The sequence below is a fragment of the Macaca nemestrina genome, chromosome 19, assembly GCF_043159975.1.
Source record: "Macaca nemestrina isolate mMacNem1 chromosome 19, mMacNem.hap1, whole genome shotgun sequence".
Taxonomy (NCBI): domain Eukaryota; kingdom Metazoa; phylum Chordata; class Mammalia; order Primates; family Cercopithecidae; genus Macaca; species Macaca nemestrina.
In genome coordinates, this window is record NC_092143.1 from 201,619 (window position 1) to 217,590 (window position 15,972).

The 15,972-nt window shown below is 48.1% G+C and overlaps 1 protein-coding gene and 1 long non-coding RNA gene across 4 annotated transcripts in view; one reads left to right on the forward strand and one right to left on the reverse strand.

The window, feature by feature from the left end:
- The window catches only part of LOC139360111 (disco-interacting protein 2 homolog C-like), a 40,030-nt gene extending 32,861 nt beyond the window's left edge, over window positions 1–7,169 (reverse strand). For all 3 annotated transcript variants that reach the window (XM_071085795.1, XM_071085794.1, XM_071085796.1), the window contains exons 1-3: window positions 5,437–7,169; window positions 4,961–5,039; window positions 199–324 (exon numbers count right to left, since the gene is read on the reverse strand). In XM_071085795.1, coding sequence (XP_070941896.1) covers window positions 199–324; window positions 4,961–5,039; window positions 5,437–5,619 — 388 coding nt within the window. In that variant the 5' untranslated portion in view covers window positions 5,620–7,169. The remainder of the gene's footprint in view (window positions 1–198; window positions 325–4,960; window positions 5,040–5,436) is intronic.
- LOC139360113 (uncharacterized) overlaps window positions 1–15,972 on the forward strand; it is a 270,093-nt gene that overhangs the window by 128,924 nt on the left and 125,197 nt on the right. The window lies entirely within an intron of this gene.

Consider the following 15,972-nt stretch of genomic DNA (forward strand, 5'->3'; position numbering starts at 1 on the left):
AAAACGTATATTTATACAGATACATAATGTTACTTTTCCTTCCACGTTTAACTCATACACTGTTTTTGGAATTCTGGTTCACAAAATCTGCATTTCTGCACCATGATTTTGAAGGCAAAAACCCGAATGCTGAGCCAGTGGTCAATTCTGAGGCGCCCAGCATGTTCAGGAGGCAGTGTCAGGGAGCGTGTCCCTTACCTGGAGGGGTGTAGGCATCCATGGAGGTCTGCACAACCAGGGACCTGCGTTTGGAAGGCATAGGCACCGCCATCTTCCACTCTTTGTGTTTGGCCAGAGCTGCCTGGACAGCTTCCGTGTGGACGTCTGAAACGGAGAGAGCTCAGTCACTCAGGGCTCAGCTGAGGTCCCAGAGGCCAAGCTGTACCCTCCTCTCTGTCCCCGCAGCACGGTTCATCCACCTTCTCAAACTCGCCAACAGATGGGTAGGTGAGGAAAGAAAATCAGTGTTTACAATTCCAGTAAAGACATTAAAATTTATTCACAGATTTTAATTATTCATTTTATTACTGCAGAATCCATGTCCACAAGCAAACACTGGCTGTAAACTGCGCTGAGATTTTTCTTTTTAGGGTGAATGGACCTTGATCTTTGGAGATTCTTTGTAGGTCACACGTTTGAGCCTCCAAATCCTTTCACTGTACCACGGAGAGGCGTGCACACGCCTCGCACCCCAACTCACACAGCCACAGTCGCAGCTCAGCTCAATACCAGCCATGGGCCAGGACTGTGTTGGCTATGGATAAGGTATGGCTGTGTCCCCACCCAAATTTCAACTTGAATTGTACCTCCCAGAATTCCCATGTGTTGTGGGAGCGACCTAGGGAGAGGTAATTGAATCACTGGGGCCCATCTTTCCTGTGCTATTCTTGTGATAGTGAATAAATCTCATGAGATCTCATGGTTTATCAGGGGTTTCCGCTTTTGCTTCTACCTCGTTTTCTCTTGCTGCTGACATGTAAGAAGTGCCTTTCGCTTCCCACCATGATTCTGAGGCCTCCCCACCATGTGGAACTGCAAGGCCAACTAAATCTTTTTCTTCCCTGTCCCGGGCATGTCTTTATCAGCAGCGTGAAAAGAGACTAAAACAACCATTAACACATTTTGTGGCTATTAACCCGTTACATTAATTCCACACATTCACTGAATGCCTTCTCTGTAAGTCCCTACGGGCTGGGGACGCAGTGGTGATAAGGCAGACAGTCTCATGGCATCTAACGCAGGCCACTTCTTAAGGGACGAGACAAGTGATAGATGGGCTAGAGAATTAAAGCAGAGACAGATGCAGCGGCAACTCCAAACTGTGAAGCCAGGGAAGAACCCTCTTAACACAGAATCAGAACAACGGGAATGAAACATACCGGCTGTCAAGACGAGAATCTTTGAGACACAGGCAAAAACCCACTGAAAGGCCCTAAACTGTCAGTGAGAACGGTGTTAGCAGAATAAAAACACCACCAAAAATGGCCAGCGTGAGTGAAGACAGGTTGGGGCAGTTTTCTCTGAAGCTGCGAGAATAATCCCATGAAAGGGAATCGGACGTTGTTGGGGTCCGTGCCGGGGGTGGTGGAGAATGAAAGAACACACAAAAGACAGAGACACACAGAGAACATGGCGGCCGCACTCAGAGCCTCCGCCTCACTTTATTTATACTCCATAAACCCCACGTCAGCAGAAAGAATGCAATGCAAAACAAACTTTCTTTTCCCACATGTAACCTTCTACTCAGTTCCTTGTTTCTATGCTCTTCCTTATCTGCCTGCCTTCTTGGCGCCTACGGGAGTTCATTAAAAATTCAATTGGAGATACTGTCCTTGAGCCCTATCTATTCTCAGCATACTGTTTTCAAAGGCCCCTGCAGGACGTGGCTTTCTGGCTTAAACCCCCCAAGCTGCCACCTGAGACAGGACCAAGACCCTCAGCATCACGCCCACAAGCAGCTCATCACACTGCTTGGTCTTGGTCAGCCTTTGTGCACACTTCTCTCCCTAACTAAAGAGCCTGGTCATCTGGCCACTATTTCTAATTCCCAGGTCAAAAACCACTATGTGACTGACTTGGCTCATGGCCAAAAACTGAAGGGATCAATGAGGTGACAGTCCACTCACTTCCACAAATCGCTTTTTGTTTTGCATATTCTCCGTTTTAAACTTTTTGGATGTAATTTCAAACACACAGAAAATCTGCAAGACCAGCGTAGCGAATTCCCACATAACTTACCAGGCTCAACTTAGGCCCAACTGCTCCTATCTTACATCACTGCTTTCCCCCCTCCCCCATGAATTTTCTAAGTCAAATGGAAATAAATTTCAGATACTATGTCCTTCCATACCTAAATGTTTCAATGTATTTCCTCAACACAAGGATATGCTCTCACATTCATTTTCCTCAAGATCGGGAAATTTAACTGTCATATACAAAGTTCACTTTCAAATGGTGTCAACTGTCTCCATAATTTTTTTACTTTGTCTTCCTCTTTTACGATCCAATCCAGGATCATGAATTGATTTGTCGTGTGATTTTTACCCGTCCAGAATCCAAGTTTCTCAGCTTTTGTGTTTCTTGAAATTGGAAATGTTAAAGAATACAGGTCAGTTATTTGACAGCTTGTCCTTTATTTTGGTATCTTCCGGACTAGACTCAAGAGTATGCATTTTAGCAGGGACACCGCAGAAGTCTGTCCTGTGTGACAATGTTAACATCGGCAACTCAGTGAAGGTGGTGCTTACGTGCCTCCAAAGCAAAGATGCTACTTCTCGCGTTGAAATTAAGATTTGGGAGGAGACACCCTGATACTATGTACATATTCTGTTTTCCATCAATTCTTCACTACTAGTTTTATCATCCACTGATTTCCTGTCATTCCTTCTAAATCATTAGATCTTCCATATTCACTGAAAAATAATTATTCTATCTTTCAGCATTCATTTACCTATGTCCATATGTACTCATGGAGTCTGGCTTTGTGGGTTATGATTCATAGTTACAATGGTTTGTTCTGTTGCTCAACTGGTCCCAGATTTGACACCGGATTCCCCAGCCCTTAGACCAGGGCTCCTTCTAGTGAAGAACCGTGTTTGGAAGCTAAGAGTGGGCACCGGGTGCTGCTGGGCATTGCCAGCAAGTAGAACACACAACACGCATGTACACGCATGTGCACGCCCACCCATCCACAGGCACTTCTATCCCTGTCTACATCTGTCGGGAGCCACCAGTTTATACTGGTACCTCCTGCTGCAACCGAATCCCACGTGATCCATTCCAGGCTTTGGCCTTTTCTTATTTCTACCTCTCTTACCAAGAAAGAAACCTGGCTCCTGTAACACTCAACATATTCACTGATTTATTAAGCTTATTTGCTTAAGCCTGGAGATACAGAAATGCTTTCAGAATTGCTATCTAACACCACTGTGAAAAATCTATCGAGTTCAGTGCTCATTTGTAATTATTTTTTCATTGTTTTTTTGGAAGGGAGAGAGTACAAAGTATACACAGTGAAATGTTCAGATCTTGAGTTCACTTGGCGCATTATGATAAATGGAAATTTATTACCCTAATAAAATCTTTTGCGTCAAAGTTCCCACAAGTCCCCTCCCAGCCCTCAAGAGACAGCCACTGTTCATTCTCGAGGAGTGTTCTTGGCGCTCTTCCGTCACCCGAGACTCGCATAGATTCTCCATCGTCACGTGGACTCCACGGCGTGGTGTTCACTTTTTGCTCAATTCAAGGCTCCTGGAACTCATCCCCGTTGTCTGTTTTGGTTTCAGTATTTTGTACGTTTTTCCTGATGGGGACTAGGACAATGTATGAATATATCAGAATTTGATCATGTTTCTCCAGATGAGAGAGATTTATGTTGTTTCCAGTTCTTGGCTATGACAATTTACTCTGGAGATAATGTGCATTCTTTTACAAGGACACACATTTTCAGCTCTCCTTGGTGAACGTCTACGGCGTACCTGCTGGGCCATATGGTAAGTGTACACATTTTAAAGAAACTGCCACAGTTTGCTGAAGTGGCTGTGCCATTTTAAGTCTCCATCAGTCTGAGATCCAGTCTGTCATATCTTCACCAGCACCTGCTACTGTCCTCCCTTCTCCAGTCTTGTGAAGGGGAACCTTGTGGGTTTAAGTTGTACTTACCCAATGACTCCCTGGTGAGCACCTTTCACGGGCCACTGGGCATCTGTATACATCTGTTGCGAAGTGTCCATCTTGCATGCTTGCAAAATTCACACCGTTTCTGGTTGTTTGTACATTTCCTAAAATATTCTAAATAAGGCCCTGTGTCTTCTGTACATCAAGCATCTCCCTGCTTCCAAGTCTTTATGCCTTTTAGTTCTCCTGACTCACTTCACGGACGAGGGCCCCAGTGCGCACCATGCAAACCTGAACCACGGAGAATGGCCATGCTCCCGACACCCCGACTATGGGCAGAGCTCCCCGGCTGCCACCACCGAGGAGGGGGGTCAGCTCTTGTTTTTCAGGAGTGGCCTTTATCAAATGGAGAAAGTTCCCTACTGTTCCTGATGTGGTAGGAAATTCGTATAAGGACTATTAAATTTCAACAGATGTTTTTCAGTGTCCACTGAGAGGATAAAATAAATGGGTTTTCTGCTTTATTTTTTGTTAATGTGGTGAATTACATTGATTTTTGAATGATAAGCCAAATGTACAATGCAAAACTACAGATCATGAGAACAAACTCTAAGTGTTCATGGTATTCTTATCCCTTTTACATATTTCTGGGTTTGATTTAGTAAGAATTTGTTCAAAGCTTTGGCATCTGTATGTCAACAAGAGTGAAAGGCGTGAGATTTTGCCTCGCATGCAAACTAACAAAGGGAGCCAGCACCAGCCCAATGCACTGACGGAGCCGGGACATTTCCGGGCCAGAAACAAAGGGCTTGTCACACACAGTGGGGCAGCAGGACCCACTCACCCCTGTCGATATTCAGGATCACACTGTGGGGCAGTGGGACCCACTCGCCCCCGTCAATACTCAGCAACGTCCTGTATCCCTGTACAAAGACAAGATGTTATTTAGGCAAAACAAAATTAATGATCATGTAAAGAACCGCTTACATTTTTCTCTTCTGAGAAAATTTGTCTTTAGCAACCATGGCTGTCAAGGCACTCACTTGCACATTATACATAATACTGCTTGTGGCCAAAGTCATGGTACCTTCCTATTCTTAAATAATTTACCAAGAGTTCTGAAAGGTGAGTATTTTAAAGAGAAAAGTGGTATGTGGGTTACCCAGGCTAAGGAGTGAGTTAGCCGGACAATTCTTGTGAAATATGTGCTTTTTCTAATAAGAAAATCTGAGAACAAGGTATCAGTGTGAGTCTGTTATCTCCACGGAGTGAAATGGGTGCTGGGAAACTGAAGGAGCTTCAGAACGGGAATCTCACAACCTCAAATGGGGAGACCGGCAATTGGGAAAGCAGTCGCTCTGATTCATGGAGTTTTCGGAGATTCACGTCCACTCCGTGCTGCATTTGAGCGACTTTTCTTCTTGTGATGTGGACCCGACAGAAGAGAGGTCCCACGTAGACATTCGGCATTTGTGAGGGTCTGGCACCATGACTCACTTCCATAGATTTAACATGTTAATGTATAAATTACAATGGCTCAACTGTATAAAAACTGATAGCAGTTATGGATCAATTCCCTCATTTCTCACTTAAGCCACACTTCCTGTTTCTGCAAGAACATATCGCTTAACTAGAAGACACGATGTTGACATTGAAAGGAAAAAGGACCTTGTATAAAAATGATGCAGATAATTCTTCTCAAAGGCCACTGGGACACACACTGTGTTGGTGACCAGCTGTCTACCGGCACGGCAGCGAGACAGACAGAGCTCCACGCGTGAGCAGTCACAGCTCCCGTGACCCACACCAAGACCCCCAGGGTGACGACAGGCCAACCAGCAGCCTTGGAACGTACACTTCCTTCCCGAAATAGCTTCCCGAGAGACAACAAACAGTGATAATTGCAGGCATTTCTATGACTGGGAAGCAAGAAACCCTCCCAGTCCTGTTCCTTCTACACCACATCCAGAACAGGCGTACACCCGGTGTAGAAAGCTCCCAAGGCCTGAACAGATCATTCTAATCTAATTCAGACTGACCTAATCTCTGCAGTGCAGTCCTACAAACAGACTTTCAAAGAGTTACCAAACCACTACCTCAAACCTCATGCTTTCTCTGCTTCGAAAGAGGACATGCGGCTCGGTTTATACAGCCACCAGAACACACACAGGGTATTATCTTATTGCCCTTCAGTGCCAAGAAGAATCCTGTGGTCTCTCACAGTAAAAACAAAACCACAGCCACCACAACCCAGCTTTTCAAGTTGCAGGGAGTTTTACAGCCTCTTTCTATGTCGTCTTCCTTTTTGCCCCAAACTGGATATTCTTTTTACTTTCTCCTTATTTCCTGAATATAATTTGATCAATATAATCAAAGTGCTTGTGTTAGAAGCAACTTTACTTAAAAAGAATTGAAAGAACTACATCAAAATATTAAGAGTAGCCATTTCAGGGTGACAAGAGAACAATATATTGTTTTTGTTCATTATTTCCAACATTTGCAAAGTTTTTTGCCTTGAGTGTAGTCACTTTTGCAATCAGAGGTTACAGTGCTTGATGGAATGAGGCCATGAAGCGCACACACCACCGAGTTTCTAACACAGAGCAATCTATGGGGAAGGATGGAGACACAGGAAAGGTTCATTTTAAAGCAATGCAGGCGTTTTTTTCATAAAGGCAAAAGACATTTTTTAAAGTGTTTGCATCATACACAAGTCTGCTAAATTTGGTCAAAACACAGAGAAAACAGTAACAGAAGAACACTTTAGCCCACAAGGAGACCAGCACACCCAGCTTGAGACCACTCCAGATGAGGAGTGGAGAGTGGTTTCCTCACAGCTGACCCACAGGATCGGGTAACACAAGCAGAAGGGAAACATGGGGACCACAGAGACATCAGACTATGGACTTCATAGCAAGAGACAGCAACACAAACTAGCGGAGTAATTAACAACTATGGTAAAAAGAGGTCCACATTCTATTTTAACCTGAAATCAGTGGCACGGGGACCACCACACCACCCTGCAGTTGCCTCCTCCCTCCCCCCCACACAGCAGCCTCCTGGGACAACATCCTACTTCCAACTTGCAGTTGCCTCCCGTCCCACCCCCCCACAGTGGCCCCCTACATCATCATCCTACTTCCACCCTGCAGCTGCCTCCCATCCCCAACACACAGCAGCCTCCTGGGACAACCTCCTACTTGCCGGCCACAGCCTGGAGCCCCCAAAGCATGGAGGGGCTTAGCGAGCCACACAGCATTCCCCCTTCACACCTGGGAAGTCAGCCCCTCACTGAAGTGGGTCCTGCGCCCACCAGCTGTGCACGATCAGAGGTGTGAGGTTATGGACCTGGTCACCAACTGTGCAGAGAGGCGTGAGGTCATGGACCTAGTCGCCTGTTGTGCACGATCAGAGGTGTGCAAGGTTCCAGACCTGGTCACCTGCTATGCACAATCAGAGGTGTGAGGTGATGGACCCGGTCACCCGCTGGGTATGAATAGAGGTGTGGGTGGTTAGTGACCTGGTCACCAGCTCTGCACAATCAGAGCCATGCGAAGTTGCAGACCTGGTCACCAGCTGCACCCAATCAGAAGCTTTTGAGGTTAGGGACCTGGTCACCTGCTGTGCACAGAAGTGTGAGGTTATGGACCTCGTCACCTGCTGTGCATGATCAGAGGTGGGCCAGGTTAGGGACCATGTACGTGGTGATGGACCTGATCAGCAGCCAAGACACCTGACGTTTCCAGTGTCATCCCAGCTTCTTTCAAAACTGGAAAAGTCTTCAGATATTTCCCAAAAGCTTGTCCATCTTTGAAAACGATATGCGTGTGCACAGGTGATACCGATGACTGAAGATTGAAGGTTAGAGCATTCCAGCCCCATGCCCATGTCCCATCCCATCTGCGAAAACTTGAGCACAAACATCTCCCTCTCTGAAGCTCCCTGAACCCTGTGGCAGGCCTGAGACTCAGGTCCAGTGTCCTGTCAGTTACACTGAACAAAATGTAATTCAACACTGGCCATGGGCCCTGTGCTTTAAAAACCACATATAAATCTCCCAAAGAACTACAATCTATGAAAGCTTTCATGGCTAGTATTTTAGGAAGACTGATCAGTCTTGACCTAAATCAAAGCCGACACTGCCCAAATTCACTCTGACCCGAGCTTCGTGCACAGGCAGCCATCGCCTGGCCGTCAGGGTGACCAGCAGCCTGGGCACAGACAGGACCAGCGCCGGTCCCTCCCTGCACCTTAAGGGGGCTTCTGAGCTGCTGTCCATGATCAGTGATGGTGACGCCCAGAGCAGCTTTCCGGGAAAGCAGTAAACCTTTCAGGTCCTCACCTCACGAGGATGGCCATGTATAAATCAACCGCCTTTGTTACTGCCCTGCCATTCTCAAAGAGGGGATGGATTAAACTTCTTTATCCACATGCCCAACACAAGGCACACCTGCTCCAGCACGAGGCTCATCTACTTAATCCCGGGAAACTCACACAACCCACAATCAGAGGCCGCACACAATCAGAGACCGCACACAATCAGAGGCCGCACACAATCCGAGACTGAGCACAATCAGAGACCACACACAATCAGAGGCTGCACAGAGACCACACACAATCAGAGACCACACACAGAGACCCACACAATCAGAGGCCACAAAGAGGCCAGAGGCCACAATCAGAGACTATACACAATCACAGGATGTGCACAATCAGAGGCCATGCACAGTCTCTGCAACCTCATCAGAAACTGTTTCTGACCATTCACCTGAGGCCACCAAGTTTAAATGAGAGGCCCAGGTTTTAAAAGACAGCAGGAGTTCTCTGAAGGCAAACTCCGTGCATTCCACCATCAGCACCATTTGTGCCTGTCACGGTCAGGAAGAACCACAACCACGTCTCGGTGCCCTTGCAGTGCAGGGCGCTGCGTTTCTCCCCCTTTCCAAACCCGCGGCGACTCCTGGCGACCCAGCGCCTCTGCTCAGCCACACGCCCCCAAGGCCTTCCTCCCTCACCCCACAGGGGAGCTCCCGCAGCCGGGCTATCTGGCTCATCACTCCGATTCAGTCACTTACACCCTTATTCCAGGCTGAAAATCTCTTCTGAAAATATCCAAATCTTACCCACGTCAGGCTCCATCTTTTCCCCAGAGCTCCTCATCCCCTCCAGAGCAGCAGCTCTGGTGCCCGTGCAGCCAGGGCCTGTGGGCAGATCCGTGGGCTCAGAGTGCCCAGCCCCTCAGCCCCTCTGTGTGTCCCCTTACTCCCTGCTCCCTGGCGTTAATGCCCTCCGTCTTCGATTTCCTGATAGGCAAAAGGGGGTTAATTCTAAGAGTGCTAACCGAACTGGATCACTTAACACCATGTCGGGCCCAGAATACCCCTTGATCAATGACAGGTATTGCTGCGCTGTTACCATTGCGCTGGGTCCAGGTTTCCTGTGAGCCCTTTAGGCTCTTTGCCGTAAAGGCCACTCAATGGTCCTGTCCAAGCCTGTCTGTGGCAGATGGACAGGTGAGTGGTCGATGCACACGTGTGATGCTGAATGGGATCGTGCAAAGCTGGCCCCGCGTATTGTGGTCAACGTAAGAAAAAAGTCGCCCATGCTTGCTTGCTGCTGCCCTGCGGTGTCCAGAAGGAGCCGCTTAAAGGCAACTGCGCCGCACCTACCTTCTTGGAAGGAGACGGCAAGACCAGACTGGCTGGAGCTGGGAAGTTGTGCGCTACAGATCAGGGCTGCGTAACCCAGGGAAGGCATCACTCGAAACACGTGCTGGAGGGCAGCCAATCCGACCCGACCGTCCACCTCCAGGGTCAGCCGTGGGGCTCCACTTGATGTATCATCCTGATCACCCCTCACAGAGCAAATGAGCCTTTGACTTCAGCCTGTCCTAGGTACAACACCGATTCCCACCTCCCACGTCCTGAACCAGCCTGTTGCGGGGATTGCTGTGGAGGTAGAGGAGCAGGCCCAAGACATCTAGTGGCATTTCCTGGCAAGGACACTCACCATGCTCGACCATAAAACTCGGGTCAACTGGTTTTTCGGAGGGACTGTAATTTACTTGTGGCACGCATGGATACTGATTGACCCAGGGAGGGGCACGGAGGAGGCTGAAGGAAAACCCATGGTGACTGCGCCAGGCATTCCCGCACACACCGACATCTTCAGACTAGGGCGGCGTCCTAGTCTTACAATCAAACCGAAAGCCCAGAGAAACTAGGGACCTTGTCCAAGACCAGCAACAGGTATGTGGGCAGCTGGGATTCAACTAAGTCCTTTCCTGGATCCATCCGCGCTGCTCCCTGCCCCCACTCCCACCACCCCGCCATGGCCCCCGATAGACACAGCAGGTCTGAACATCAGGCACCCCGCACGCAGAGTACGGAGCAGAGCCGGCTTCCACAGTGGGATCTCACACACATCCCACTCCCCTTCTTGCCGAATGCCTCGGGACTCTGTGCGGTAAAGTCTGCAGATGTGGCCTCACTCTGCGCTAGGAGATCTGGGTGGCCGGCAGCGTTTTGCAGAGTGCTCCTCCAGACGGGGCTCGTCGGCTGATCCATGAGACACAGGACACCTGAGAGAAGGGCCGACAAACCCCACAGAGTCGCTCCCAACATGGAGAGGACAGGACCACAGCGGGGCTCTCGCAGTCCACGCTTTGGACAGGTCTTGCTGCAAACTGTGGTGCTCGTCAGGCGCGAGGAAGTTTCCCAGGGCAGGAGCTCTAAGTGACACAGCAAAAGCGACACAGGCGATGCAGCAGGACGTACTTCAGCTCAGGGCTCAGGAACCACGGGGTGCAGCGCGGCCTGCAGCAAACCAGACACATCAGAAGCCAATGTCCCACCTTTTACATTCAGTGACATTGAACGGAGGGAGTTATCTGTAGCAATGGTCCTCCTGGGGGACCCGTACAGCACGCATGACCACCGACACTGACCACGAGTCCTTCCTAGGTCCTGGGGGCTACCCCACTTTACACGCACGGTTCCATGCACAAATCTATGCGTGGCAGTTGTTAGCCCCAGCTTAGAGATGAGGAAAACGCTGCTGGAAAAGCTAAGTGAGAAAATCAGACTTCAGCACACCTGCCATCTCCAAGACCACTACTGCTCTATGTGCTAGGGTCTCAAGGGTTGGGTGTGTGGCATTTTAAGTGACTAATCATAGGTGGTTTTCTTCTCTCCTACACCTGTTTAGCCTGAACGTGCACGTACATGCTCTGCTGCAGGTGCACTGCCGTATGTAGACCAGCAATGCTCTTTCCCGCCTCGGGTTCTTGTCACTGCCTTCCGGAAAATCTCACCTGCTTTACAGCCAAGCCAGGTAGGCCTGGTCAGCCGCACAGTGAAACTCCTGCAGTGTCAGAGCTAAGTGCTGGCTGAGACTTTAACAGCGAAGACAGTGGAGTAATGGGGATAAACTGAGCAAAACTGTATTGTAACGCAGATGAACGTCTAGAAGCAAAAGAAGCTGACACCCCTAAGAGAGCAGGCGACTGTCTCTCACTATGATGTTAATAGCAGCTTGCTGTTTCCAGTGTCTCCGTGTGCCAGGGTTTCCAGTCAGCGTTTGTGTTTATCTGCTCTTGGGCTACCTAATCAAACCTCTGCAGAGATCAGGGATATCTAAATTGACCCAGTATCTGCAGGCTGGCTGCTCAGAGGCCGTGGTGTGGAACGGCCAGGACATCGCTTAGTCATACGGGGCACAAGCACGTCACTTGCCACTCCTGTCTTTCTATTTCATCAAACCCTCTTTTCTCCTGAATATTGACCATAGCAAAGTCATTAGCCTTCGAGATGCATTTGAAACAACTTGTTTTGTCCAAGAGGTTTAAGACGCACGTAAGTCTTTCTTGCCATGCTCAACACACACAGCCGGCCGTTTCTGAAGTCAGTGTTTCTGGAACAAAAGCCTTGGCCTGCCCCAGTGAACATTCACAATGAGCACACTGTCACGAGGCTGCTTGGCCAACCAGCAGGGGGCAGGACAGAGCTGCAGGGGCCACGTGGGGTCCCTGCAAACGCGCCTCACTCCCTCAGTCAAGCGCGGTACCTCCTGCCAATCCAGCGGCTTCCTCCAAGGGGAAGAGGCCTCTTCAGCTGCTGCTGCACTGATTTCAGACGGCTCAGCCAATGGGGCAACAGATTCAACAGAGTTCCATGTTGTTTAAGGAAAACTTCTGTTACCAGGCAACCTTAGTACCATATTCAATGTAAAATAACCAACAACATTGTTTCCAAAACAACATGCTACTAGTGCCGTATCCTTCAATGCTGCTTAAACACGGAAAATATGAGGAAAAAAGAGCATGGCACTTAACTTCTTAAAAAATAACACCTCTTCCAGGTTCATTTTCCCCCTATCATAAAGACTTAGAACTGTGGATTCCCTACAGGAATGTGGAGTGGGGTTGGATCCCCACACTGACCCAGACTCACCCCAGGTCAGTCATCCCCCCACCACGGGGTTCACACCTCTCCAGGCCCTGTCACCTCATCAAGGAAAGGTGGGGTCTCTGAGCTCTCTTCACAGGAAGCACCCAAACGGGAGCTAGAGACACAGACACACCCACAACTGCTTTGAAATCCTGAACATATTTAAGGACTTCATTATTAGCTTTTTAAAACTGTAAGAACAAGGTGACCCTGGTTTTAACCTCTCTGCCACAATAACACCATGTCCATCTGTCTTTTACTGTTTGTTCCTTCTCCAGCAGCCGCTGCCTGGCTGGCCGACTGCAGAAGAACAGCCTCTGGTACCCCTGGGAAGCCCTCGGTAAAAGCGTGAACACCACGATCACGTCTCAGGACACCCCACATGTTAGGGTCGCCCACAGACCGCCATTCCCAGTGCCTAGAAGGCACTGAACGGGCCTCCTGCTCTTTGTAAATGTCAACTTTCCTAAGCTAAGTTGTGTTGAAAATTTTTAACTGCAGTCCACACGTACTTCTTTGTGTCTTGTTTTTATCCTAGAGGAATATTTTTATGGAAAATTAAGCTTGCAAGGTTGAAGGATTTTCTGAAAGTCGACTCCTAATCCTGGAAGAAAAAAAAAAATGGGCCAAATGTGGTGCTCACGCCTGTAATCCCAGCAGTTTCGGAGGTTGAGGCCAGGAGATTGCTTGAGCCCAGGAGCTCGAGACCAGCCTGGAAAATATGGCAAAACCCTGTCTCTACTAAAAATACCAATAATAATAATAATAATAATAAAGCTGGGCGTGGTGACGTGTGTCCAGTCACAGCTACTCAGGAAGCTGAAGTGGGAGGATCACCTGAGCCCAGGAGGTGAAGGATACAGTCAGCCAAGATTTGCATCACTGCACTCCAGCTTGGGCGAGAGAGAGACACCGTCTCAAAAAAACAAAAAGCAAAAACAACCGTATAAATCATTATAGAAGGGAGCTGGCCAGGCACAGTGGCTCACACCTGTAATCCCAGCAATTTGGGAGGTCGAGGTGGGCAGATCACCTGAGGTCAGGAGTTTGAGACCAGCCTGGACACTATGGCAAAACCCCATCTCTTATAAAAATACAAAAATTAGTGGGGCATGGTGGTGGGTACCTGTAATCCCAACTACTGGGGAGGCTGAGGCAGGAGAATCACTTCAACCCCGGAGGCGGAAGTTGCAGTGGGCCGAGATTGCATCACTGCACTCCAGCCTGGGCAACAAGAGCGAGAGTCCACATCAAAAAATAAAAATAAAAAGGAAGGGAGCTAATGTTTTTCATTTAAGGGAAGGGAGAAGAACATCCAGTATTTATACCTCTCAAGCACACATCTCCAGTGGTGTCCTAAAGTATTCAAGATACACATTCCTACAAATATAGCTCAAAACTACTCACCAAGTTACATGCTAAAAGCACATGCATTGTAAGAATGCTACATTATATTTTTTGAGCATCTGTATCCAATATTTTAGCATACTGGCAGTTTTCCCTTCAGGTGCTGTATGCCTAAATTATTACATGTTTAGTCATTCATTTTAGAATTTATGACTTGCTTTAGGCAATAAACATAAGCTACTAAATTAATGACTTGGGGGAAAAGTTACTAAGTTAACTTGGAAGTTAAACTTTGCAAACTGAATTTGTTGGACCTCATTCAAGCTAGATGATCAGTTTTTTAAATTGTTTCCTGTGTGTTTCCCTCGAGGATGGAAATAGCTTCACTCTCATCCACTGTGCACACTGCAGCCCGCGCCTCTCGTCCACCGCGCCACACTGCAGCCTGCAATTCACCCTGTGCCAGGCTTTCCACACCGTACCTGAAAGTCACTAAGTATAACCAAGAAGGAAATGAAAAGCAGATAAATGACCTCCACCCCCACATCCAGCATGCAAATGTTAAACATTCATCAAAGTAAAACCAAAAACCCATGTTAGCTCACGATTGTAACTGGTAGAGTTATGTGCATGGCAATTTTAAAAGTCTAGTTAAGTAAAAACCTAATTGAGACTCTCAAGAAAGACATCTGCAAAGATTGACAGTGAGGAGGACTTCACTCTGCATCCAGCCTGTCCTGGAAGCCACGGCCAAATGCCAGGTTGTATGGATCCGAAAAGCAGGAAAAAACAAGTGTTGAAAGGAGTACAGTCTCAGCAATGTACAAATTCGATGTAGGATGCTCAGAAACCTTGAATTTCCAATCAGAAAACAGCAAAATGAGCAAGTTTCCCAGCAGTGCCCACTTTCTACCTATGGCACGTGTAACAGTTACGCTGGCCACCTCCGGGGGGACAGAGGCTTCCTGGTCACATTCGCTCTGGCAGCCACACAGCTGGCCCCACCACAAACACCTGTCTAATACTGAGGAACCACTCTCTCCCTGGGCTTTGCTCACTCTAGCCAGCAGAGCATATTTACAGAGTACTTTACTGACTGAGTCCTCGTTCAATGCGTCAAGCTTGTTGAAGGCAGGGCCACCCCATTCCTGGCCCAATTAAGTGAACTGAGCAGAGCAAATGCCTCCAGTTGCACGGCACTCAGTCACGACAGCAGTGGCCACTGTTCACAGGGCGCTGGCTTCATGCCGAAAACAGTTACAAGCGTCTTCTCTCTGTCCGAGGAATGTGCACTGCAACCCTGTGGGGCCGTTTGCAACGTCCACCAGAGTTCTGAGGCAGCCATGTCCAGGCTGTCCGTGGGCCTCGCCACGTGGCCGTCCACGTCCCCTGCAGATCAGACCTCACTGCAGGGACCGCGGGTTCCAGGGCTGCCTTGAGGCACATGCTCCCTTCACCACCTCCTCCTGGCCCCTGACATCAACCCTCACCACTGCTGCCAACACTTGATTTTCTCATGGCTCCTGAGGGGCCTGTTCTGCCCTTCCCTGCTCCCTGCGTCCAGCTTGGAGGGTGCTCACATCAACGCCAACGCTCACGTAATCACCAACCCTTCCACGGGGCTGATGCCTAGGAGTCTCAATATCAGAAAGTCAGATTCCTGTGCTTGTTGGAGAATTTCTTCCCATTGTACAAGTGAAGGAGATAAAATTCTAGGTGCCTGCAATAACCTCATTTCCACAACGAAGCAACTTCAGTAGTAGCACAAAACAAAAAAAAAGAGCTTTTTTTTTTTTTAACAACTTTTATACAAGCTAAATACAATTTAATTTTTACATCCACGTTCTCATCATCTCCCACCTGGTGAGCAGGCAAATAGTAATTTTCAAAGAAACAAATTGTTGCATAATTTTAACACTTAGCATTATCACTATTAAGCAAGAATTATCCCAAAAATACATGATGATCTTGTTCTCACGTTCAAAAATTGATTGTCACACAGTGAAATAACACTTAATGCAAAGGAAAGTTTCTTTTCAGGTATCTGTTCTGGAAAAGAAAA